Source organism: Megascapheus bottae, chromosome 28 (genome assembly GCF_031878675.1).
Source record: "Megascapheus bottae isolate mThoBot1 chromosome 28, mThoBot2.hap1, whole genome shotgun sequence".
Classification (NCBI taxonomy): Eukaryota; Metazoa; Chordata; class Mammalia; order Rodentia; family Geomyidae; genus Megascapheus; species Megascapheus bottae.
The window spans coordinates 12,308,967-12,335,727 of record NC_143536.1 but is presented as its reverse complement, the minus strand read 5'-3'; the positions used below and the strand labels follow the sequence as shown (position 1 = coordinate 12,335,727).

Here is a 26,761-nt window from a genome sequence, read left to right as displayed (position 1 = left end):
CTCGGCGCGTGATGCTTTATGGGATTTGAAGTTTCTCCTGGTCTCAATACTTGGTGCTTTCAACCACGGAGATCACTAATAATCCATACAGAACGACAAAATATCATCATACTCATATTGACATAGTTTGGATGTATTTAGATTTATTTTAGCCCGTTTTTTATTGCCAATCACCCTACTGTTTGACGGTATCAAACTACAACTGCCAGTAGGTCTTGCTCCATTCCCATCATCCCCCGCGCTCTCGGTTTATTTATTTATTTATTTTTCCTCTGAAGGGCGGGCTGATAGCCAAGGAAGGACTACAAATCCCAGAGGGCAGTGCGCCGCGAGCGGGCACCGGAGGAGTAGCCGGGAGCCGTCGAGCCCCGAGGAGTCAGGTACCATCTTTGGCGGGACCTCGAGGACGGGAGGACTCCACCCGTGTCTCCGGGTCCCCAGGCTTCGAATCCCGGCCGGGAAACCTGGCGACCTGGGACGAGGGCTTTGGAGCAAGAAGCTGAGCAGCGGCACCCCATGGCCCCTGCTGTGGGAGATGCCGAGTTCGCCTGCACGGAGAGGCTGGGTGCCTGAGGAGGCCGCGGGGGTGCTGTGTTCACCCGGAGGCTGCGCAGGGCCGACCCTTAACCGAACGACCTGAATGACTGTAGTCTTAAGTCACGCAGTCCGTGCCTACTGCGGGCCTGAGAGGTCTGAGGTCAAGTCGAGTGGACCAGAGGTTAAGCGGGCTGAGGTCAGCTCTGGTCTGGCTTCGTCACCCTGGGTCAGAAGGCTCGTGTTTTCCTAATTGCACTAGGAAGCAACTGAAGGGTTTTGAGCAGGGGTGGGACAAGATCTGATTTACATTTTAATGTTATCATTCGGCTGCTCTCCCGAGGGAGGACTGAAGTGGGGAAGTTATCGAGTTGGGTCTGTTGGAGGAGGATGGTGATTGAGATTCTGGTGTGGATTTCAGTAATGAGCTGATTTGGGAGGCATTTTAGGAGAGAGGGCGGACAGAACAGGCTGACAAATGTGTGTGGGGAAATGAAGAACATCAGGTTTTGACCTCAGTCTACTTAAAAATCAATAGGTATGATCTTATCCTGTATTCTCTTTTGATGGGCTGCCCCGTAAATTTTTACCAGGCCAAATGGGTTATGTGTGTGGACTTAGAGAAGATGGCTGAGCCTGAGATGGGAATCATCAGGACAGGAGTGGCATTCAAAACTAGAAACTGGCCAGGCACTGTCTGGTGTCCCATGCTTAGAATCCTTTCTGGAGGCTAAGATTAGAGGATTGGGTTCAAAGGCAGCCAGGCAAAAAAGATCATGGGACTCATCTCCACTTCACCACCAGAAAACTGGAAGAGGAGTTGTGGCTCAAAGTGGTAGAACCCTAGCCTTGAATGGAAAAGCTCAGGGAAGCCAGCTTGGTGGCTCACGCCTGTAATCCTAGCTACTCAGGAGGCTAAGATCTGAGGGTTCAAAGCCAGCCCGGGCACAAAAAGTCCTGAGACTCTTAGCTCCAGTTAACCTCTAGAAAACGGGAAGTGGGGCTTGGCTCAAGGGTAGGGTGGTAGCCTTGAGCTGAAGTGCTCAGGGACAGTGCCCAGGCCGAGTTCAAACCCCATGACTTAACAACAACAACAAAAAACAAAAACCAGGAACTGATCTCTACATCTGTCTTTGTGGGTCCTTGGTCAGATCAGACTCTCTGCCCTACTTCACTTCACCTGTAAAGAGTAACAATACAGAGCCAGGCACACATGTGCCTATAATTCTAGCCATTTGGGAAGCTGAGATTGGGAGAATCACTATTCAAGGCTAGTTCAGTCCTACATGTGAGACACTTTCTCAGTCAATACCTAGGTGCAGTGGTGCTTGTTAGGAAAGATCAAGCAGATGAAAGGAAAGAAGTGGAGACCTCACAGATCAGATGAGGATGTAATCATTGCTGAAGAGAGACTCCAAGTAATATGGAACAGAGTCGGGAAATGAGTGGGGGAACGTGCGGGGGGAGGTTAAGGTTTCAGTACCAGGACTCTTCGGAATGTCTGGATTGTAGCCGACTCTCCTATTAGTTTTGGATTTGTGATTTCCTCAAGACACCAACAGTCCTTTCAGATATGGTCAAGGGTGAAGTTGTGCTGAGAATCAGGAAGGGGCCATGGGAGCATCACGCAGTTATGAGGACAAAGCAGATTCCTGTCAGTACTTACTTATCTCAGGTGCCTAGGAGATTGAGATGAGGATGGCTTTGTTGGGCATAAGAGTCTGAAACTTCATCTCCTTGAAAGCCAAGTATGATGGCATGCACTTACCATTGCCAGCTACAATAGGAAGCCTAAAGTAGGTGGAGGGTGGGTCAGGTATGCACCCTGCAAAAAAAAGCAAGACCCTGTCCTGAAAAAAACCACTGCAAACAAAAGAAAAGAAAAAAGACTAGAGATTCTACTCACCTCAAGTGTGAAGCCCTAAGTTCAAACCTCAGCACCCTCCTCACCCCCCACCAAATAACAATACCTGGTTAAAGGACTAGAAGACAGTGAAGTGCTCTACACTCTAGGTGAGGTACTCTCACTGTGGCTACTTCTTGTTTGCAAAGCATACTAGTAATTTCCTGGGGCAGGAAGTTATGAGCCTGTAGGGAGACTAGATTTTTTTTTTTTGCCAGTCCTGTGACTTGAACTCAGGGCCTGGGCACTGTCCTTCGGCTTTCTTAAGACCAGTGCTCTTCCATTTGGGCCCCAGAACCACTTCTGGCCTTTTCAGTGTATGTGGTACCAAGGAATCGAACCAGGGCTTTGTGAATGCTAGGCAAGCACTAGGCCATACTATGGGCCCGAGATGAGATTTTTAACTACCTGCAGCAGATCTGCAACAAATAAATCTGGCTAAGGAAAGTTAGGTAGACCAGATGGCCACCAGTAGTAAAAGGTGTGGTTTATTCCATATGTGTTTCTTTTTTCTATCTTTTAAGTTAAATTTCCCATTTTGTGGTAACAATTTTAAGACATAATTGTCCTCACCAGATTCAATTTAGGAATTATTATTCTATGCTTAAATCTAGGAAAGTAAGAAAAATGACTTTTCCTTTGATTGATGACTGAGCTCACAATGAACAAATGAATCTCCTTTAGACACAGCCTATTTACACCTTAATTACATTAAACGTTTTACCTCCATTTATAAACTTAATATCCATTTATAAATTTAATACATTTGATTTTCTGTTTTAAGCACTTTATTGGATAACCTAACAAGCATAATTTCCCCAAGGATACTTAGTTACTAGCAAATTTAATTAATTCTGCTAACACTGAATTTCACATTCTTGCAAACATAATTCTGCCTATACACTGCCAAATTCTCATGTCAGTGGCTCTTGTCTGAGGGACTAAAACAATAAAGGGACAGATGTGGCTGGATGGTAAAGTACTTGTTTGAAAGTAGGAGGTCCTGAATTCAATCCCTGGTACCACCAAAAGGAAAATATAATATGTATTGTATATAGACTATCAGAATATAGGGGCTGCCTTAAGTAACAGAGCAGCCCAGTGTTTCTAAATATTACAAGCCTAATTACTGACGTATTTTTATCAGTTACATGACTGTATTTTAACTATGTCTTTTTTCTTTTTTTCCTAGTCCTGGGCTTGAGCTCAGGGTCTGAGCACTGTTCTTGGACTTTCTCAAGGCTAGAGCTCTACCACTTGAGCCTCAGCACCACTTTTGGCTTTTTTGTATATATGTGGTACCAAGGAATTGAACCCAGGTCTTTGTGCATGCTAGGCAAGCACTCTACCACTAGGCCAAACTCCTGGCCCCGACTACTATGTCTTAAATTGGAATCACAGTGCTTATCTGTCAGACAGTGACTATACAAAATTCTTTTCAAGGTAAAAAATACTGCTAGCTGGGTACTGGTGGCTCACGCCTGTAATCCTAGCTACTCGGGAAGCTTAGATCTGAAGATCTCCATTCAAAGCCAGCCCTGGCAGGAAAGTCTATAAGACTTGTCTCCAGTGAACCATTCAAAAATGGGAACTGGCACTGTGGCATAAGATAATAAAGTGTCAGCCTTGACTAAAAGAGTTCAGGGACGCCCCCGAGTTCAAGCCCCAGGACAAAACAAAACAAAAACAAAAACAAAAAAAAAACAACAAAAAACTTCTAAATACCAGGCTGGGCATTTTTGAACTTGTTTAATTGCTCTTTGAGATTTTTTTTTAGGGCATGGCAATTTTAGGATTGAACTCAAGAGTTTCAAGCTTAGTAGGCAGGTCAGCCATACCTTCAGCCCTATTTTTTTTTTTTTTTTGAGGCATTGGGCCTTAAACTGGAGATTCTCTTGCCTTAGCCTCCTGAGTGCTAGGATTATAAGTGTATGTCATTTACAAGGTCCCATATGTCACGGTGCTAATCTTTATAGTAGACCAGAGGACAAGTACAATGAGTTTTAGTTACTTTTATATTCTTTTCAGTTCTCAACTTTCTGGGAATATGACGAGACAAATACACAGTAAACACACACAAACACACACACACACAAGTTTTTCAAGTGGGGTGTGGTACTGGACTACATACTGGACTACAAGGCCCTGTCTCACACATCTGTCTCACACACACAATCCCATAAATGATACTTTGTATCCAGTTGGAGTTACCTTTTCATCAGATAGGTTTTCTGATCTGCTCAGACTGACTGTTCGAACACAAGAAGAACTTCATTCCTCCAGGTTTTCTTTTTTAGAGAATCCAAACTGCTGGGAGACTTACTTACTTAACTTATTTATTTATTTATTTATTTATTTTGCCTGTCCTGGGGCTTGAACTCAGGAGCTGGGCACTGTCCTTGGACTTTTTGCTCAAGGTTAGCACTCTGCCACTTTTTTCTTTTTTTAAAAAAATATAGTTTTAGGGGCCGGGAGTTTGGCCTAGTGGTAGAGTGCTTGCCTAGCATGCACAAAGACCCGAGTTCAATTCCTTAGTACCACATACATAGAAAAAAGCCGGTAGTGGTGTTGAGGCTCAAATGGTAGAGCTCTAGCCTTGAGAAAGTCCAAGGACAGTGCTCATGCCCTGAGCTCAAGCCCAGGACTGGCAAAAAAAAAAAAAAAAAAAAAATTAGGGGCCGGGAGTTTGGCCTAGTGGTAGAGTGCTTGCCTTGCATGCATGGAAACCCGGGTTCGATTCCTCGGTACCACATACATAGCAAAAAGCCGGACATGGTGCTGAGGCTCAAGTGGTAGAGTGCTAGCCTTGAGAAAGTCCAAGGACAGTGCTCAAGCCCTGAGCCTAAGGCCAGGACTGGCAAAAACAAAAACCAAAACAAAAACAAAAAATAATATATATATATACATATATATATATATATATAATTTTAGTCGGGCACAGTGGTTCACGCCTGTAATCCTAGCTACTCAGGAGGTTGAGATGTGAGAATCAAGGTTCAAAGCCAGCCCAGCCACAAAAGGACTTGAAACTCTTAACTCCAATTAACCTCTAGAAAACGGGAAGTGGAGCTTGACTCAAGGGTAGGGTGGTAGTCTTGTGCTGGAGAGCTTAGGGACAACACCCAAGTCCAGGGGTAGGATGGTAGACTTGAAGAGCTCAGAGACAGCATCCAGGCCAAGTTCAAGCCCCATGACCCACCAAAAAAAAAATACATATATATATATATATACATATAATTTTATTATAATGTTTTTGTTTATGTGATACTGAGACATCAAACCCAGGGCATGCTAGGCAAACACTTTACCACTAAGCCAATTTGCCAGGCTTCCTTTATTTTTTGATGCTCAAGGTGGAACCTCAGGGCCTCATACAGTTAAACAAATACTCTTCCACTCAGCTCCACGTCCAGGCCAAGGAGACTTTGTGTGTGTGTGTGTGTGTGTGTGTGTGTGTGTTTGGTGCCAGTCCTGGGATTTGAACTCAGGGCTTAGGTGCTATCGTGGAACTTTTGCTCAAGGCTAGCACTATCACTTGAACCTCTACTTGGCTTTTTTTTTTTTTCCTGGTAGTTTAGTGGAGATGAGAGTTTCACAGAATTTCCTGACCAAGATCCCCGATCTCAACCTCCTGAGCTGCTAGGACTACAGGGGTGAACCACTGAGACTTTTTTTTTATAAAATGTTTTTTTATTTGCTTACAGTAGTTATACAAGGAGCAGTTTCATTGTGACATTTCTGTACATGCATACAAGGTATCCTGATCAGACTCACAGAAAACTAAGTGGTGCTGTGGGTTTAGGTGCTGAAGAGCTCAGAGATAGCACCCAGGCCCATAATTCAAGCTTCACGTCAGGGGTGAGGGTGGGGAGAAAGAAAAACCGAAAAGCCAAGTGTGGTGGCTCAATGCCTGTAATCCTAGCTACTAAGGAGTCTGAGATCTGAAGGTCAAAGCCATTCCTGGTTCTAAATACTGTGAGATTCTTATCTCCATTTAACCTCTAGAAAACCAGAAATGGTGCTGTAACTCAAGAGGTAGGGCAGTAAACTTGAGCTGAAGAGCTCAGGGACAGCACCCAGGCACAGAGTTCAAGCACCACAACCGACACACACACACACAAAAAGCAACTATTTAATCTTTGAATCCAAAGTGCCTACTATAGATAGCGGATAGTTGGATCTTTTTCTCAGTCAAGCCTGGGGATCTCTACTTTGGGATTTAGTTGTTAACATAGTTAATATTATTGATATGGTTAGATCAAGAGCTGCTGTTTTGCTCCTGTGCGTTATGTTTCTTTCTTTTCTTTTTCTTTTTTGGTTGTGGTGCTTGAACTCGATCTGGGCACTGTCCCTGAGCTCTTCAGCTCAAGGCTACTGCCCTGCCCCTTGAGCCACAGCACCATTTTCCGTCTTATGTTTCTTTATTCTACTTTTATTGTCTGTTCGCAAATTCTCTTTGAGAGACAGAAGTTTTGGGGCAGGGGTGCAATGAGGAACATTGGTGTGGTACAGACAGGGTGGGCTGAACTGAGCAGGCTGTGTGCGGATGGGAGGAGGCAAGAAGACAGCAGTGACAGTGACAGAGGGTCCTCGGTGGTCTTCAAGGAAGGAGCAGACAGAGGTGACTTGGAGTGCAGGTATTTAGTTCAGACTATTTTTGTCTTTCCTATTTGGAAACTCTGGCCTCCTGGGACCTGTAACCATCTGATGAGAAGCTGTGTCTCCAGCCTGCAGTCCCTGGAGCCCAGAACTTGGCTCAGCCAATCTCCAACTACGCCTACAGGGGGTCTGGGCTGACTGGAATCAGGACTCCCCCTTCGTTCTTCAAACGGGAGCAGAGGAAAATATTGCAGGTTATTACCCGCTGAGCCAGGTCCTAAGGGCAGGGGTAGCATTTATCTGGCCTGACAAAGATCTCACTTTAGGGTGAGGGTCACAGGGTGTTTGAGTCTTGCTTTGTAGTCCAGGTGGAGTCACTATGTGACCCAGATTGGCCTCAAACTCATAATCATCCTGCCTTAGCCTCTTTTTTTCTTTTTTCTTTTTTTTTTGCCAACCCTGGGCTTGAACTCTGGGCCTGGGTGCTATCCCTGAGCCTCTTTGTGCTCAAGGCTAGCACTCTACCACTTAAGCACGAGCACTACTTCCAGCTTTGTATTTATTTATTTATTTTGTCTGTCTGTGGGGCTTGAACTCTGGGCCTGGGCACTGTCCCTGAGCTCTTCAGCTCAAAGCTACCACCCTACCTCTTGAGACACAGCACCACTTCTGGTTTTCTCGTGGTTACTTGAAGAGCCTCATGGACTTTAGTGCCCAGGCTGGCTTTGAACCTTGATCCTCAGATCTCAGCCTCCTGAGTAGCTAGGATTACAGGAGTGAGCCACTGCACCCAACTACTCGAGCCTCTTTGAGTAGTTTATTGGAGATGGAAAAAAAATCTCAGATTTCCCTGCCAGGTTGGCTTCAAACTGTGATCCCTGTCAGATCTCAGTTTTTTCAGTAGCTAGGATTATAAGCGTGAGGTACAGGTGCCAGGTCCATGCCTTAGCCTTTTAAGTGCTGGATTACAGACTTGTATACTGTGCCTGGCCTGCCCCTACTTTCTTGAAGGGATCCCCTCTCCCCCACCATCCCGAAGATATTTGTTAGTTTTTGTGGTTTGTTTTTTTTTTTTGCCAGTCCTGGAGCTTGAACTCAGGGCCTAAGCGCACTGGCCTTAGGCGTTCTCAAGGCTGGTGTCTACCACTTGAGCCACAACACCACTTCCTGATCCCTCAAAGATTTTTAAACAATCTAAACTAAAATTACAGAAATTTCTTAGAAAGATAGAAAAACACAAAATGAAAACAGAATTCACATGTAATCCTGTTATCAGGCACAGCCTCAGTCAATGTTATGTGTCTATTCTAGTCTTTGTGTATGTGTGTGGGAGGGTACTTTCTCCTTAAGTGTTATAACGCTGTGGATACGGTAATGAGCTGTTTCTCATTTAGCAATATAGAGTGAACATTTGTCCAAGTGAGGAAATAGTTTGCTTTGACTTGATTTTGTTAGGTCTTGCTAAGTGAGCTCAGGCTGGTCTTGAATCCTTGGGCTCAGAGACTCTGTTTCCGTGGCCCAAATAAGCTGGGAGTATAGACAGGTGTTACCATGCCCTGATTTGAGTTTATTTTCTTTCTTTCTTTTTTTTCTCTCCCTCCCTCCCTCCCTTCCCCCTTCCATCCTTCCTCCCTCCCTCTTTCCCTTTCTTTCCTTCCTTCCTTCCTTCCTTCCTTCCTTCCTTCCTTCCTTCCTTCCTTCCTTCCTTCCTTTCCCTCTCTCTCTCTCTCTCTCTCTCTCTCTCTCTCTCTCTCTCTCTCTTTCTTTCTTTCTTTCTTTCTTTCTGTCCTGGGGCTTAAACTCAGAGCCTAGGCGCTGTCCCTGAGCTTCTTTTGCTCAAGGCTCGCATTCTACCACTTGAGCCACAGATCTACTTGCAGCATTTTTGGCAGTGTATTGGAGATAAGAGTCTCATGGACTTTCCTACCCAGGCAGGCTTTGAACTGCAATCCTCAGATCTCAGCCTCCTGAGTAGTTAGGATTACAGGTGTGAGCCACCAGCACCCACCTGAGTTGCTTTTTCAGGGCTGCATAGTATGCCATTGCACTGTGACTCACATTCTCCTCTTGTGGTTTGTCAAGTGTGGACAAAGGCTTTTGGGGAGAACTTACGCTGTAAGCTTTGTGCATGGTGCTGAGATCCCGCTCGTATCCCCTGTGTGAGCAGCACGCCTGCTCTTGTTAGAGGTCGCATCTGTTGTTGCTCGTACTGTTAACCATTGAGATGCAGTCTTAGGATAAGCTGCATGGCAGTGACCACCTGGGTACAAATGGCCCCAAAAGGCTTGGGGCCAGACAGGTTTCAGATTCCAGAGGTTTCCACCGTTGCGTAGATTTTAGCAAATGAGTACCCCCAGCTTGAAAACTAGGAATGTGAAACTCTGGAGTATCCTATCAGTGCTCCAAGTTTGGGGTTTGAGAGTGTTTTGGATTTTCTGAGTAGGGGTGCTCAGTCTGTACCCTAGAACTTTGTAATGGTCTCTGATGAGGAATTCTCAGGGGGGAGCCAGGGGCCCCATGGCACGGGATGCTGCTTGCAGGGCATAGCCACTGGCCCTCCAGCACAGACTCAGTGGACCCCATGAGGACAGGGGCCTCCCCTCACTGGCCCGTGGACCTGACCTTTGGAGGCTCACCATGGCTGCACCAACGTCCCCAGACCAGAGGAAGGGTGGGCCAGAACCGGAGCTCCAGTCTTTTTAACCCGCCCCTACACCTGACATGCCATCACCTCTGCGCTGTTTCCAGGTCTCACAGACCAACCCTGGATCAAGGCCCGACCACCAGGAGGGAATTTCTCTGGGCGTCACAGGCTGGCTGCTCCATCCACAGATGGACTCTGGGCAGTTCTGGCATGCAGGTGCTGCACGGATCACTGCATCCTCACAGCCATCCCATGAAATAGTGTTATTACGGCATCTTCCAGGTCAGGCGCAGAACGGAAGTAGTTTGTGGAGGGTTACACAAGCCTGGAGCAGGAGGGATGGGTTCACACCTGAGCTGAGCAACCAAGACGGGGTCAGAGCCTGATAAATCCTCTGAAACCCACTTGAAAATACCATAAATAAGAAATGCAGCATATGCAGAAACGTCACATACCAGAGCATGATGGGATGGGAAGTGTCGGGCGTACTCCTGGTGACCTAGAGGCGGATGGGAGCTGTAGCTCATGGCAGCTGCGCAGTCCTACTGTGGATTACAAGGTCAAATTTCAGTATTCTAGGTGTGTCTTCTGCTGAACGAGTCATAAAGGGACTGCGGATGTGTAAGGATCCATCACTAGTAAGCGCTGGCCTAGCAGGCGGCCTGTGGCTTTGAGTGGGCCCTGGCCCTCTCAGTTCCAGTCACCCTAGACTGACATTGCTCTGAGGACTTGGAATTATGGCCTGTCCCAGAGTTGTGGGATCTCCACCGCTTTAGGCTGTGTGCCTTACCCCTAAGGAGAGCAGGAGACAAACATGGACAAGGTCAAGATGAGGAAGCTAAGTGGTTGCCACCAAATACTGCAAGGGGGCCCTAACATATGGGCCCCATCATGGGAGACAACCTGTGTTTTTTTGCAACTTCTGTGTAGCAGAGGCTTGAGCCAGGCCGGCTGAGGTCCCCGCTACCCCCATTCTGATCCCTGTTCTGACGGGCTGCCATCCACCAGACGGCAGACATGTGGCATTGTTTACCTGGACTCTGATGGGGCCATAATTAGAAGAAATGACAGGTGAGCTGGAGGGTAGCATGTGGTGAGCACAAGTCCAGGATAATTACAGTGTGCCTCCCTGTCCCTGGCCTGAGCTCCTGGCTTATTTTAGTCTGGTGTCAAATGCAAAAATACAAATGTCTGCCCACTACAGCCTCACAGTGGGATCAGCCGGACTGGGGTCAACCAGACTGGGGTGGATGCCTGATCTGGGGTGCTCTAGCTATGGGGCCCCAGCAAGCCTGGCCCAGAAGCAGAAGTAGCAGTCAGGTTGATGAGCTATTGTTGTTGTAACTAATTGTTCCATTGTTGTTAGTGTTTCTCTTTGCTACTAGCACCCAGGCACCCATTTTCTCCTGGGGAGTTGGCCCTTTGATATCTCCTTAGAGGACTGGGAGTGGGGGGAATAAGGATGAAGGTGAAGCACCCACCCCCACCCGTCCCCCACCTCTTTACTTCCCTCTTCTACCTCACAGAAAAGCTGATCTTTTGGCTTGGTGGTCTGAGGTCAGATGCTATGAGACAGCCCAGTGAGGAGTAAGTTCCCTGGGGAGTTGCACAGCTGTGCCAGGGACAGGAATCCTGTGGGAGAGGAGGGGGGCATCCTACCTGCTCTTCATCTTCTAATCAGACTTCTGAGAAGGGGGCAGGAAGCATTGGTTCTGTTGATGCCTTGCTTATAGGCCTAGATTTTGGACAGATAGGCAAGGCTCTGCTCTTGAGCCTGTGCTCTAGTAGGAGAGGCAGGCTCATGGGAGAGCAGGCTAGCATAGGAGGAAGTGAGAGGAGCCGGGGACCGTGGCTGCAGTTTTCAGTAGTGGATCAGGATTGTGAGGACTGTGTGTCAGGGTGGTAGTGCCATTCTGGAGTGCTCACTGTGTACCAGATACCCACATGTGCTACCGTCAGTCCTGTGTCTGCAAGCCTCACCTCTGTTCATTCAGCCAGCGTCTGGGGGAGAAAAATAGGCTAGACATGTATAGAATTTTCCTTGCCATAGACTATGGCCTAGTAGTAGAGTGCTTGCCTAGTATGCATGAAGACCCGGGTTTGATTCCTCAGTACCACATACATAGAAAAAAAGTCCAAAGTGGTGCTGTGGCTCAAGTGGTAGAGCTCTAGCTTTGAGAAAGCCCAAGGACAGTGCTCAGGCCCAGTTCAAGGTCCAGTACTGGCAAAAAAAAAATCCTTGCCATTATTTCCTACACAATAAAACGTAGCATCCACTGATACCATTTACACTTGATATTGTAAGTAATCTAGAGTTGATTTCTAGTGTACAGGAGTATGGGTGTTTGTTTGTTTGTTTGTTTATTTATTGCCAGTCCTGGGCTTGAGCTCAGGGCCTGAGCACTGTCCTTGGACTTTCTCAAGGCTAGAGCTCTACCACTTGAGCCTCAGCACCACTTCCAGCTTTTTTTCTATGTATGTGGTACCGAGGAATCAACCTGGGTCTTCATGCATGCTAGGCAAGCACTTTAACCACTAGGCCAAACTCCCAGCCCGAGTATGGGTATTTAAATGCCACCCTATTTTACATAAAGGTCTTGAAGGTTGGAGGGTTTTCATGTCTCTGGGGTCTTCAGTAAGGTCTCAGCAGTGCAGGATTCTTCTTTCCTAGACAAGGATAGATTGTGAAATGTGAAATGACTTTCTGGAGGTCACTGGCATTGGAACTCAGACCTGTTGTAGTCCCAGGGTGCTGTCCTGTTAGTTTGCTTGATGCCCCTTAGCCATGAGGAGGCAACCAGAGCACCTGGTGGAGCCCTGGGAACCAGCATCCACTGTTGCAGGCGTGGGCCTGGTCTCCGGAAATGGGTTGGCACCCCCTGTGTCCTCGGTGGGGGAGTGCAGCTGGGTCAGTCCACATTCCGGGCAAGGCCTGGCTCAGGCTGCAAACGCAACCAACCTTGGAGGATGCGGATGAATCATGGTGGGGAAAGCCAGCTCACTCAGCACCCCATGCTGCTGGCTGCGCCCCATCTAGAGAGGCCCCAGCTGTACCCTCTCCCCCAGCTCAAGGCAGCTAAGTTCAGTGAGGCAGGATGTGTCTTGTGCAGGAAAGCCTAGCTGGGAGTGTGGCTAAAACCAGGCCAGCATGCTTGTCAGTGCTGTTCCTAAGGTGCACACGAGCCCCCGAGGGCAGGCAGCTGGATCAGGAGTGTAGGCGTTTATGCCTGGGGAGGCCACCCTGCTAAAGGTCAGCTTCTGCCCAGGAATGGGGCAGATGGCATCCTGGGCAGCAGAGCTGTTGTGCAGGACAGACATGTGGCCCACCATAGTGCTGAGGTTCCAGTGCCGGCTTTGCCTCTTGTACTGGGTTCTGGTCTCATTTTTTTTTTTTTTTGCCAGTCCTGGGCTTTGGGTTCAGGGCCTGAGCACTGTCCTTGGACTTTCTCAAGGCTTAGCACTCTACCACTTGAGCCTCAGCACCACTTCCGGCTTTTTTCTATGTATGTGGTACCGAGGAATTGAACCTGGGTCTTCGTGCATGCTAGGCAAGCACTCTACCACTAGGCCAAACTCCCGGCCCCTCTGGCCTCATTTTGTCACCCCCGGAGTGGACCAGCTGACCCTTCTTAGGCACTGGCATCCAGTTTCTTGTCTGAGCCTCTTTCCTGGAGACTGTGGTAATGTGACACGGCAGCGGGCTTCTTGAGGCCTTCTCTGGGCCCAGCCCTGTGCTGCCTGTGTATATGGATGAGCAGATCCTCGTCTGTGTGTTGCCCACACATGCATGCATGAGCATGCCCTAGTTTTAGGACTTGAACTCAGGGCCTTGGCTCAAGGCTAACACTCCACCACTTGAGCCACAGCTCTACTTCTAGCTTTTTTGGTAGTTAACTGGAGATATGTGTCCCACAGACTTTCCTGCCTACGCTGGCTTTGAACCTCAAGCCTCAGATCTCAACCTCCTGAGTAGTTAGGATTATAGGCATGAGCCACAGGCGCCCAGTGTTATCCTAGTCTTTCGAGCAGGAAAACACTGTCAGCACTTATATGTCACTATGCACTTAGAAAGCAATGGTCCCTGTCTGGATGGACACCCGATGCCCAGCTTTTACCCCTTGTCCCACATGAGCTTCGAGGACAGGCAGGGAAAGCCGCCACAGGTGGCTGCTCAGTTCTAGCTCCAGCAGTGATGAGAGTGCAAGGTACTGTTGTGCACATCTGTTCATCTGACTACCAGATACCTGCACAGGCCCTTAGAGATGACCTGGTCCAGCCACCCTCCTGACACATCACAAATGACAGCCACAGCCAAACCTGGCAGTTAGGACTAGAAGGTGGGGCCCTATAAACTGTCCAGGATAGCCAGACATTTCCCGTATGCTGGAAGAGGCGAGGGAGGGCAGCTGAGGCCGTAGTGAGGACATAGATGGAGACCTTAGTTCATTTGCCAGCTATAGGCATGTGAAGCCTTGGGCTGAGCTGGCAGAAGGGCATGTGGGTTGGTGTTTAGGACAGTTTATATAGCTGCGAGAACTTAGACTTTCCTACCCCAAGATCTGTTCTTTCTATACCATGATCCAAGGTACCTCACAGCCCCTCCTTAGGCTTGAGTTTCCTCATTTGTAAATGGGTTTACAAATACATATCAGCATGGCTCTAAAAGTGTGATGCATGATTGGTAAAGGAAAGCTGCTATCAGGCTGATTTTCTGTAGGGGACTCTGGAGGTTGGGCCTCTCTGCCTGGCTGCCTTCTAATAGCATGATCTTCACCAAGGCAGTTCTGTTACGGGAGCCTCAAGGCTCTAAGGCTCTTGTCTGAAAAGACATCACAGGCCCTGCCCCACAGAGTATCTTAAGGATTAAATGAGATGAGGCCCATGAAGCTCTCAACCTAGTGCCAATAGATAGTAGATGTTCAATAAACCATTACCTCCATGAGCAATAGTCTTTACTGATAATGGATCCAGCTAGGCACTGGTGGCTTACACCTGTAATCCTACTACTCAGGAGGCTGAAATGTGAGGATCAAAGCCAGCCTAGGCAGGAAAGTCTGTGAGACTCTTATCTCCAATTAACCACTAGAAAATCAGAAGTGGAGCTATGGCTCAAAGTGGTAAGAGTGCTAACCTTGAGTGAAAGCTCAAGGATGGTACCCAGGCCCTGAGCTTAAGCCCCATGACTGACTCTTTTTCTTTCTCTCTTACTGTGTGTGTGTGTGTGTGTGTGTGTGTGTGTGTGTGTGTGTTGCATACAGCTTGATCACAATGCCTTTCATTCAAAGCAGGTCTTCTACCAGCTGAGCCGTGTCTCCAGTCTGGCATTTTGCTTTTTAGCTGGACTTTTTTCTTTAGGCTAGTTTAGATCCTTAGATCTTGGCCTCCTGAGGAGTTAGGATTATAGGTATAAGATACCAGCTTATAATATCTTTTTTTTTTTTTCCCACCAATCCTGGGCTTGAGCTTAGGGCCTGACACTGTCCTTGTGTTTTCTCAAGGCAAGAACCCTATCACTTGAGCCACAGCACCACTTCTGGCTTTTTCTTTTCTTTCTTTATTTGCCAGTCATGGGGCTTTAACTCAGAGCCTGAGCACTGTCCTTGGACTTTTTCTCAAGGCTAGAGCCCTACCACTTGAGCCTCAGCACCACTTCCAGCTTTTTTTTTTTTTTTTATGGATGTGGTACCGAGGAATCAAACCGGGTCTTCATGCATGCTAGGCAAGCACTCTACCACTAGGCCAAACTCCCGGCCCCAACTTCTGGCTTTTTCTATGTATGTGGTATCAAGGAATAGAACCCAGGTCTTTTGTGCATGCTAGGCATGTACTCTTCCACTAGGCAGAACTCTTGGCCCCTATAGTGTCTTTTTTTTTTTTTTTTTTGCAGTCCTGGGCTTGAGCTCAGGGCCTGAGCACTGTCCTTGGACTTTCTCAAGGCTAGAGCTCTACCACTTGAGCCTCAGCACCATTTTCAGCTTTTTTCTATGTATGTGGTACCGAGGAATCAAACCCAGGTCTTTGTGCATGCTAGGCAAGCACGCTACCACTAGGCCAAACTCGCAGCCCCCTATAATGTCATTTTTAAAAAAATAAAACTAATAACTTTTTGTGGTGCTAAGGACGGAACCCAGGGCTTCAAGTATTCTGCCTACCTTAATAATCCATTTACATTAGCAAACTTTCTCCACCACTCCTGCTCCTGAAACAATTGTTTGATCAGTTAGGTCCTTTGCTGCACATTCCCAAGTCAAAGAGAGGCCTAGAGAGGGACAGTGACTTGTCCAAGGGCACATAGCCAGCCCCTGTGTGGTTTGATCCAGCACAGTCTGCCGCAGAGCCACTGTTCCACGGTGGTCTCAGGATGGGGGGAGACCCGCCTCCCCTTCCCGTTCCTCTCCACAGCCAGCAGCTCCTTGGAGCTACAAGCTTCCTGAATGGCTTGGTTAAGCACTGGGCCGTTAAACGTTCATCTCTAACAATTTCAATCCAATTCCTATAAGTTTATTGGCAAGACGGAGTGTATTAGAGCTGCCAAATTTAATATATCAAGTTCGTGTGTCTGGGAAGTGGTTTCTCAGCAGTGATGGCAGAAGAAAGGTTATAGACGTTTTCATTTGCAATGGCTGGCAGTCCCTGCTCCCATGACAGCCCCTGACTTAGTGGCTGCCATCCCTGGACTGCTGCAGGAGCCTGCTTGGCTCCCAGACTTCCAGGTACTTGTTTGGCCCAGCCTCTTCCTCCTGCCTGTGCATTCCCCTGTCCATATGCTCTGTGGTCAGGTCCCAGCATTGGTCTTAGTTGCCATGTGGAGGGATGCTAGGACTTCCACTGCCAGCCTGGGCAGACACCATCTCATCTCATGTCCGTCTTCCTCTGGACTTCAGGAAGCTGCTCCAGGAACAGAAGGCTGCAGGTAGAGCTAGGCTCAGCCTGTGTTGGTCCTGGTTGATGAGCCCCAGTGGACCTTTTCCCTGAGTCCTATGACCCTCACCTGGGGGTCTGAGACACAGAATCACCCCCACCTTGGGCTGCAGGTCTGAGACAGCAAGGGTAGCTGTTGGTAACCATGGCTTCCTAGCCTGGTCTTAAGACCCTGTCATAGTCTCATTTGAGACTTGCGGGGGGAGGGGGACTGCCCCTCAGGAATTGAGTAGTCTCATTAGGCCTGATGCCTGAGCCTTCTGTCTTCCCAGCATGGAGCTAGTTGGAAGAGAGAGTCCACCTAGCAGGATGATTTGGGGAACCTGCATTGGTGTTCTGTTTGTCAGCTTTGTGGCCTTTAGCAAATTACTTTCTCCCCTTGAACCTTAGTTGTCCCAAAGGGAAAATGAGAATTCATTCATTCTGGAAATACTTTGTTGTCTACTCTGCACCAAAGCACTATTTTAGGTGCTGGGAGTCCAGCAATAAACAAATGGGTATATATTATATATAAATAATATATGGCACTTTGGGCCTTTCCTTCTGGTCTGACTAAGCACTTTGTGGTTTCCCTGGTAGCTGCCGCCCCTGGCTCAGGTGGCCATGGGGAAGCGATACTTCTGTGACTACTGTGACCGCTCATTCCAGGACAACCTCCACAACCGGAAGAAGCACCTGAATGGCCTGCAGCACCTCAAGGCCAAGAAGGTGTGGTACGACATGTTCCGGGGTGAGTGTGCATGGGCCTGGCCCAGCGTCAGACAAGGACCACCAGGGCCTGGGAGGAGAGCTCAGGGCTAAGTACCTGCGGGGCCCTGGGTTGGGTCCCCAGCGCCAAAGAAAAACAGGGAAAAACAGAAGAAGAGAGAACTCCTTTTGGTGGCTCATGCGTCCTAGAAGGCTGAGACCTGAGGATTTCGGTGTGAAACTAGCCTAGGCAGGAAAGCCCATGATACTTTTATCTCCAGTTAACTAATAGAAAAAAAAAAGGGGGGCGGGAGCATAGCCTAGTGGTAGAGTGCTCACCTAGCATGCACAAACCCCTAGGTTCGATTACTCTGTATCACATACACCGAAAAAGCCAGAAGTGGTGCTGTGGCTCAAGCAGGAGGGTACTAGCTTTGAGCAAAATGTGTCCAAGGACAGTGCCCGGGCCCTGAGTTCAAGCCTCAGGACTGAAAAAAAAAAAAAAAATAGAAGTGGAGCTGTGGCTTACATGGTAGCCTTGAGCAAAAAATCTGAAGCCCCAGCACTGGCCAAAAGGAAAAAAAAAGAAAGAAAGAAAGAAAGAAAAAAAGGTAGCCAGGCACAGTGGCTCACCCCTGTAATCCTAGCTACTCAGGAGGCTGAGATCTGAGGAACACGGTTCAAAGTCAGCCTGGGTACTACAAAGCCCATGATGCTCTTATATCCAATTAATCACCAGAAAACCAAAGTGGCACTGTGGCTCAAGGGGTAGGGTTGTAGCCTTGAGCTGACGAGCTCAGGGATAGGGTCCAGGACCAGAGTTCAAGTCCCACGACTGACAGAAAAAAGAAAAGGGGAGACAGACAGGGCTGTTCATCCTAGGGTTAGAAACACCTTCAGAGGAACAGGCCACAAAGAGAGCTCCTTTCCCAGCCACCTTGTCCAGGGCTCCATGACCCACCCTGTGGACTGGCCGGAGCTGCAGAGCCCTCTCCCAGGAGGCCACTTTTGAACTTCTGGCTGAAATAGCAGGAGAGACACTGCTCTGCTGTGGGCCGAGCAACAAGCAGCCACGAGTACCACACCGCAGCTGGTGCTGGGGGAGCAGGTATAGCTGATGAAAAGAGACCCTATCTTTAAAAACAAAAAACAAAAAAGAGGGGGGCTGGGAGTGTGGCCTAGTGGAAGAGTGCTTGCCTGGCATTTATGAAGCCCCAGGTTCCATTCCTCAGTACTACATACCTAGAAAACACCAGAAGTGGTGTGCTGTGGCTCACATGGTAAAGCACTAGACTTGAGAAAGTCCACGGACAATGCTCAGGTCCTTGAGTACAAGCCCCAGGACTAGCCAAAACAAAACAAAAAAGACGGAAGGCATGGTTCAAGTAGTTGAGACTTGTGGGGGAATAAAAAAGGCCAGCCTCCCCTCAGCAACTGTATAGACTTGGGCATTAATGGTGGATAGGGGGTTCCCATGTACTCCCCCCACACAGGCTGAGACTCATAAGCACAACCCTAGAACCATGTCCTTGGATTAAGTTCCTGAGCCTTTGAAGCTGACGGTCCACCAGCCATGGTCAGGGCAGGTAAGAGCTCCGGAATCAGCATACTCAGCCATCAGTCCCCAAGTGTCACTAGCAGTGTGGCTTGCATCTTGTCAAGTACAGAACAGCCATAACAACAGAACTTACCTCCCAGGGATGTGCCAAGAGCTTAGAATCTCATGGAGACTGGCACAGGAGGGTTAGTTGAGCAGGAACACAGTCTGCATGTACTCAGAATGATTGTCCTCAGGCCCTTTATTTCATGGGCTCATTCAGCAGTGCTCACTGAGGACCTAAGAACCCCTGTCCCACCTGGCTGCCACATGCTGTGTCCTCTGCCTGGCCCTGGTCACTCACTGTGTGTCCTCTGTGGGCCTGCCCATCTGTGCCACGTGTAGTCCCAGCTGGGTGGACTGAGTCTGATAAGCCTGGTGTTTGTCTCAGAGGGACCCTTCCCCACCCTGCTGGCTCCACCCAAGGGTCCTACTAGGCTCCCCCCAGTTCCACATGCTGGCAAACTCATTGTTTTCTTGGTGAGTCTAGGGTGCCACCAGGTTTAGGACCCACAAATCTCCTCTGCTAAATGTTCTCATCTGTCTGTCTGTCTGTCTATTTTTTTTTAATGGTACTGGGGTTTGAACTTAGGATGTCACTTACAGGTAGATACGCTATCACTTCTTGCTCTAGTTGTTTTTCAGATATGGTGTGGGTTTTTTGCCTCAAACTGAGATCCTGCTTGCCCCGTAGCTGGGATCATAGGTGCCCTGGCACTATACCCAGCTTATTGATGAGATGGTATCTCTCTCTTTTGCCTGGGATAAGTTGGAATGACTATCTTTCAGATTGCTGCCTCCCTAGTAGTTAGTGGCAGCGGGATTTGAACTCAGAGCCATGTACATGCTCAGCGGGAACTCTAATCTGTGAAGTATACAGCTTGTTTTGTTTGAAACAGAGTCTTGCTATGTTGCCTGGTCTGGCTGTGAACCCTTGGGCTCAGATCATCCTCCTTTCTCAGCCTCCTGAGTAGTTGTGACTATAGGCCCATACTGCTGTGCCCAGCTTACTTACATATTTGAATCTTGCCTACCAAGAAGCACACAAAATGTAAAACTTTAGCTATATGTTGAGGACAGAGGTAGGATTAGTCAGAGAAAGACTCTATAAGCCAGGCGCTGGTAGCTCATGCCTATAATCCTGATTACTCAGGAGGCTGAAATCTGAGGATCATGGTTCAAAGCCAGCCTAGGCAGGAAAATCTAGGAGACTCTTATCTCCAATTAACCACCGAAAAGACAGAAGTAGCACTGTGGCTCAAAGTGGTAGTACACTAGCCTTGAGTGAAAGAACTCAGGAACAGCACCCAGGCCCTGAGTTCAAGCCCTATGACCAACAAAACAAAACAAAAGATAGCAGAGAAATTCCATGGTGCCTGGATTTTTTTTTTTTTGGTACCAGGTTTGAACTGCAGGGCATTTTGCCACTTGAATCACATCTCCAGTTCCAGCTTTTTGCTGACTAATTAGAGATAAGAATCTCAAGATTTGTCGGCAAGCCTAACTTTGAACTGCTAATCCTTAGGTCTCAGTCTCTTGAGTACTAATAGTACAGGTGTGAATCACTAGTGCCAGCCTAGCCCTAGAGTTGTTTTTTGTTGTTGTTGTTGTTTTCAACCCAAATGATGGCATTGTACAGTCAAAGTGAAGCTCTGATCTCACACTTGCTTCTTACCTTGTCTTGTCCTGGGTGAGCAGAAAGGGAAGAGGCCACTTGGTGGTCTCACAACCCAGCTTTACACTTCATGAATTGGAAATTCTTTTCTTCTTTAGGCGTCCATGCCCCTGGGGCTCAGTGAGGAAGCTGGAGCCATCTGAACACAGCCTCTCCTTTCCCTTACAGATGCAGCTGCCATCTTGCTAGATGAACAGAACAAGCGGCCCTGCAGGAAGTTCCTCCTGACAGGTAAAGACTAGCCCTGCATTTGGGTCCCTTTGGGGTTTCAGCAACACCTGTACAGACTTTATAATCTTTGCAATGTCTAGCCAACCCTGGCCACCATCCGGAGCCCAAAGTGGCTTATGGGCTCCCCAGGAATTGGCTTTCAGCCAACCATGCTGGTCCTGGTTGCTTCAGATATACCTTGTGATGTTATTGGCTTACTGAGAAGAGCATGCATTGGAGATTATAAGGAAATTGAGGTGGTAGGTGCCAGTGGCTCAAACTTTAATCCTAGCTACTCAAGACGCTGAGATATGAGGATCATGGTTCAAAACCAGCCTGCATAGGAAAGTCCCTGTGACACTTACCTCCAGTAACCACCAGAAAGCCAAAACTGAGGTATGGATTAAGTGGTAGAATGGAAAAAGCTAAAATAAAGGCAAGCCAGGATGGTAATTGCCATGTTTGCTTTTGCATACTCTAATGGTTTGTCTCTGAGCTTTCTGTCAGCCAAAGAAAAGGAAGAAACCACACTGACAGGCCATGTGTGGGAGCGTAGCACTGGGGAGAGGTACTGCTGAGGAGCCAGGGAAGGCAGGTGAACGGCCATGTTCTCCTCAGGACACAGTGCTGCCCTTGAATGCCACCAGGACTGAGACCAGTACTCCTCCACAGACTTGGCCTTGACTTTGACCTGCCACTGCCAGTGTGCTGTTATTTCTTTTTTTGGGGAGGGGGTGTCATGGGGCTTGATCTCAGCTTGGGCACTGTCCCAGAGCTCTTCAGCTCAAGGCTACCACCCTACCCTTGATCTAAGCCCCACTTCCCGTTTTCTAGAGGTTAATTGAAGATGAGTCTCAGGTCCTTTTGTGGTGGGCTGGCTTTGAACCTTGATCCTCAGATCTCAGCTTCCTGAGTACCTAGGATTACAGGCGGGAGCCTGTACACTTTGGTCACCTTGGTTGAGATGGAAGAGCTGCACAGACTTTGGGCTCCTCTATGGGCAAAGCTGCCAGTGCCTTTGACCCAGCCTCAGGGAATCATGACCAGGACACAGTGGACAAGACAGGGAACTCCGTGCTGAATGTGGGAGCGCCCAGGAAGAACCTGAATGTTTGTTCTGAACTATGAGACTCCTGCCTTAAAAACCCTGGGGCCCTCCATCCTGGGCAGGAGTCCTTCCCAAATGGGGACTAACTCTGTCTACTCCTTGCAGGCCAGTGTGACTTTGGCTCCAACTGCCGCTTTTCCCACATGTCAGAGCGGGACCTGCAAGAGCTAAGCATCCAGGTGGAGGGTACGTTGCCATGGGGACCCAGATGTAGCAGGACTGGGGGAAGGGAGGGGAGCATGGCATCTACCCCAGGGAAGCAGCCCTGTGCCTTTCCCCCATCCTCACTGGCAGCCATGATTCCACCAGGAGGCTGGGGGAATCCTGAGCCCCAACTTGGACCAGGGCCAGACACACATAGCTTCCTCCCGGGAGCCCTGAAGTTGCACTTCAGTGGCTTTAGGACCAGGCCCTGGCAGTGATTTGTGACTGTCCCTCCCTTCCACCCTCCCTCCTTCTGTCCTTCCTTTTCTTTCCTCCTTCCCTGCCTCTCCCTCGCAGATCCCCTACAGTCTTAGGGCCCAGCAGCTAAAAAAAACCCTGTCCCTGTTTCAGGGGCCTCCCAGCCTGGTGATTTCCACTTGCGTGGAAACTGGGTTCTGTCCCTGGGGTTCACTGCTCACTTTGCAGCTAGGAGCAAGGAAGTCCCACCTGGAGGCTCTTCACGGCATCCTCCTGTCTCCCCCACTGAATAGGCTGCGGAGCACCTTGGGCACAGGGGCCTTCGGGGAGCCCCACAGCCCCAGAGGGCTGCTGCTTCCTCTCCTGTCCAGTGGCTTCCTGCAAGCTTGGCCTTGTCCCCTGGTGGGCCTCGTCCCCCTCTGCTCAGTCACACTCACATGCTCCACACCCTGAGCCAACAGTGGTGGCAGCAGCCCTGGCACCCATGCAGGGTTTCCAGGAGCTTTCCCAGGGCGGAAGTGAGGCCTTGTGGGGCTGGCCAGCGAGTCCTGGCAGTGGCAGTGTCTCCGGCTCTTCACTGGCCACCTGCCCTCAGGGAATGGTTGGCTTATGGAAGGGAGCAAACTACCAGATGTCTGGTAGTTTGGGCTTCTGGTCACCTCCCCTGTAGCGTGGTGCATGGCTGTACCTGTTGGAGGCTATGTCTTGCCTGTCAAGTCCATGTGACAAGGAGGGAGATAGATGATGTCTGCTGTTCACCTGGCCCAGGGCTTGTTGAGCCATGAGTTTGTTTCCTCTTGGCCCAAGGCTGCATTCCAGTGTACCGAGACTCTGGCCCCATCACCTGCTTCTACTCAGTCACTGTACACTCTGTCCATTTGCTGCTTGGTTTTAGTTCAATGAGCATTGTTTTTGTCAAACATTATAGGAGAAGAAAAAAACAAAGGACGATGGGTACTGGTGGCTCACACCTGCAATCCTAGCTACTTAGGAGACTGAGATCCAAAGAATCATAGTTCAAAGCCAGCCCAGGCAAAAAGAGTCAGCAAGGCACTATCTCCAAAATAAGCAGCAAACAAGCCAACTAAGCATGAGGCCTTGAGTTCAAACTCAAGTACTGACCAAAGAAATAACAGGCTCATTACCTGGGGGTGAGAAACTAGGCAAGTGTGGATCTGAGATTCTACCCCCATTCTACAGCCTGTGCTGGCTCCTGCACCCCATATTTGGGCTCTCCCAAGAGCAAGGCTCTTCACCTTGTTTGTCCTGTTTCCAGCTCCCTAAACCTTGAGAGAGCAGTTAGTGTTGCCCCTAGTTGCCAGGAGGCAGAGTGAGGCTCACAGCAGGGATTGCCACATGGGGGGGAGGTAGCGGCATGGAGGGGGTGAGCTGGGGGCACTGGAAAGCCAGACTGCATCCCTCTGCTCATGGCAGCATCCAGGGCTGGCTCAGCCTGTTAGCTGTCACTGCGTTGGGGAGGGAGGAGCTCAGGCAGGCAAGGTCGCATCCCTCACCTGTCTCCCTGTTTCCACAGAGGAGAGGCGGGCCCGCGAGTGGCCAGTGGAGGCCCCTGAGCTCCCCGAAGGTAATCTGGAGGACTGGCTGGAGAAGAGAAGCAAACGGCTGAGCTCTGCCCCAAGCAGCAGGTACAGCTCTAGGTCCCCTCCCAGAGGAGCAAGAAGCGGGACCCCAGTGGGCCTGTCCGTGGCATAAGCCAAGGCATGTCTGTGAATACCCAAGCCCAGGGGCCAACACAGACCCCTCTCAGAGCTTTCTAAGCAGGGCATATTGAAAGCTCCTGAGTCCCTATTGCCTGATCCCCTACTTCAGTGGCTCATCTTGTGAACCCCTCAGGGCACATTTAGGAGAGCAGAGGCTCTGCTGACAGGTGTTACACTGTGGACCTCGTGTAGAGACAGGTGTGGGGACCTTGGGCTTCTACCTGGGCTGCCAGGCCCGCCTGGGACCACTAGGACCTGGCAGGATTCGGCTCCTGCAGCAGGTCAGAACCCCCAGGTGAGCCTGGCCAGCCCTTCTTGTAATTGCAGGCACACGAAAGCTCCCTAAGGCCTGGCCTGGTGACACCTAGCATCCTCTCAGCATAGTGACCCTACAGGGCAGGCCAGGCTGGGGGCAGACAGGGAGGGACGTCAGGAGGGAGTGCTGGGCTGGCCACAGGCCTGCTTCAGACTAATCCCTGGCTGGAGCTGTCCCTGCTTCCTATTGTTGGCTCTTCTGATTGTGCCTTTATCCCTCTTAATCTCTCTGCGCCCCTCTAGGCCGAGCTACTGTTCTGCCCATCCTCCTCCATAGGACTATTTCCTTCTGATAAGGATGTGGCTGGGCAGATGCCAGAAAACTGCTCCTGTCCTTGTGTACAGGGCAGAGTGGCTGGCTGAAACCAGAGTCCTGCGCACACTCACCTGTGCCCCTCTCTTATGGGGGCTGCAGCGATGGTGTCAGGCTGGCAGCTGGTGACTCTGGATGCCCTTTGGTTGGGGTCTTAGGTAGACAGAGCACTGTGCTGAGCCATGGTTCTAGAAGCTGTGTGCCAGTGGCCTGGGCATCTGCCTGAGGCTCAGGGGCAGGGGTCCCCAGGATCACACCCTCCATGGGGGAGCCCTGCTGTCAGTGCACAGGGAACCAGCAGCTGGCCGACAGCCGCTGTGCAGAGCATGCCCCACACCCACACTTCTCAGCAGCTAGAGGAGTTTATGAAATCTCCCCGGTGCCATAAATCATGTCAAGAGCTGCCGTGTGTGCTTTCCAGAAGGCAGGATGCCGCCAGGCAGGGGTGTCCCCGGCCTCTCAGCATAGCCCCAGAGGCCATGCTGGGGCTCCGGAAGCCCTGGCTTAGAGGGGCAGGAAAACTGCTGCCCCCAGTCCCCTGTGTCCCCGAGGGCTCCCAGAACTTCTTTCTGCAGAGGTTTGACGCATTCAAACCAGCGTCTCCCCTTCCTTGAAGGGGCTGGGTCATGGAATGTGAGGGGGTAACAAAAGTCTTGTTCTCATCTGCAAAGTGGGGTTCCCATGAGGATTCTTAGGTCCTCTCTAGGCCCTACCACAATGAATCATTCAGCAAGCGGTCACGCTGGGTGGCCTCTAGATGTCATGCCTTGCTTTGAGTACTTGGACGTAGACCCCTGGCCTCTACTGCCGGTTGGAGGGCTCCAAACCCACAGGAGACATGAGCTCCCAAGAGAGCTCCAGCCAGGGGAAGGTGACGCAGCCTTAAAATCCCAGCTGGGAGCCAGGTCTGCAGGGGTCTGAACATGGGGCAGGAGGGGGCCTTGTTCAGCTGCTGGCCCCAGAGGGTGCCTTGTCCCAGGCAGCACTTCAAGTGGCGTTCTTGCAGTCAGAGGAGGTGACTGGGGAGAGCAAATGACATGGGAAGTTCACGTTTTTGTTTTGTTTTTTTTTGCCAGTCCTGAGGCTTGAACTCAGAGCCTGGGTGCTGTCCCTGAGCTCATTTTGCTTTACCACTTCAGCCACAGTGCCATTTCCAGTTTCTTCTGTGATTTAGAGATGAGTCTCACAGACTTTCCTGTCCAAGCTAAGCTAACATCAAACCACAAATCCTCAGATCTCAGCCTCCTGAGTAGTTAGGATTATAGGAGGAAGCTACCTATACCTGGCTTAGGCTCCTCATACACACACACACACACACACACACACACACACACACACACACACATTTTTTTTTTACTTCAAAGGTGTGCATGCTTGTAAAACTTCTGAAAAGTATATAATAAAAACCAAGACCCACCCATAACTGCACCACACAGCAAGAACCACTGTTGACATTTTGAGGTGACTTCCAGGATTTTTTATGCATTTATATATGTTATATATCTTTAAACAAAAATAGTATCATGCTATATACATTATTTTATAAGCTGCTTTCTCCCTCCTCACAGTGCGTCTGTCCCATTAGTGCAGGTGAATGTGCCTGCACGTGCACGCAGGCGGGTTGTGTGGATTCTTGCACTCTTGCCACAGCCGTGCATGAGTCGTCATCCCCCACAGGTGGACACTAAGGTTATTTTCATTTTCTCAAGGCCATTCGTGAGGCTCGATCTCTGCCTGCAACCCTGCTTTTTGCTAGGGCTCAGTCTAGAGGGGAGATTCTGGCTCTGGGGTCTTTCAGCAGGTCATGCGGGTAGTGGACCCTTCCCACAGCCGGGTCAGGGAACATGCACTGGGTCTAGGCTGTGCCCCATTCTGATGCTCTGCCTCTTTCTCTCCAGGGCTGAACCCATCAGAACCACCGTCTTCCAGTACCCCATGGGCTGGCCTCCAGTCCAGGAGCTGCCCCCCTCCCTGCGGGCACCCCCACCGGGGGGGTGGCCCCTGCAGCCCAGAGTCCAGTGGGGCTGAGCTCCCAACACCCACCAGACTCTCACCCAGTCAGCTATCCCCTCACAATAAAGACAACTTTTCATATTGGGGTTCATAGCCCTCTTTCTGCTGCACCCCTAAAG

General features: G+C 49.5%; 1 protein-coding gene across 3 annotated transcripts; it reads left to right on the top strand.

Annotated features, from left to right (window-relative positions):
• Positions 1-26,728, top strand: Zmat5 (zinc finger matrin-type 5). Of its 3 annotated transcripts, XM_090320442.1 has the most exons (7): positions 1-53; positions 279-380; positions 17,181-17,331; positions 20,729-20,791; positions 21,984-22,064; positions 23,815-23,926; positions 26,528-26,728. In XM_090320442.1, exons 3-7 carry the CDS (start codon positions 17,205-17,207, stop codon positions 26,655-26,657), a joined length of 513 nt encoding a protein of 170 aa, XP_090176568.1. In that variant the 5' UTR covers positions 1-53; positions 279-380; positions 17,181-17,204; the 3' UTR covers positions 26,658-26,728. The 3 variants fall into 3 exon arrangements, with proteins under 3 accessions (XP_090176568.1, XP_090176569.1, XP_090176567.1); XM_090320443.1 differs by lacking the exon at positions 1-53 and having other exon boundaries at positions 274-380; XM_090320441.1 differs by lacking the exons at positions 1-53; positions 279-380 and adding an exon at positions 392-733.
• The last annotated feature ends 33 nt before the right edge of the window (positions 26,729-26,761 follow it).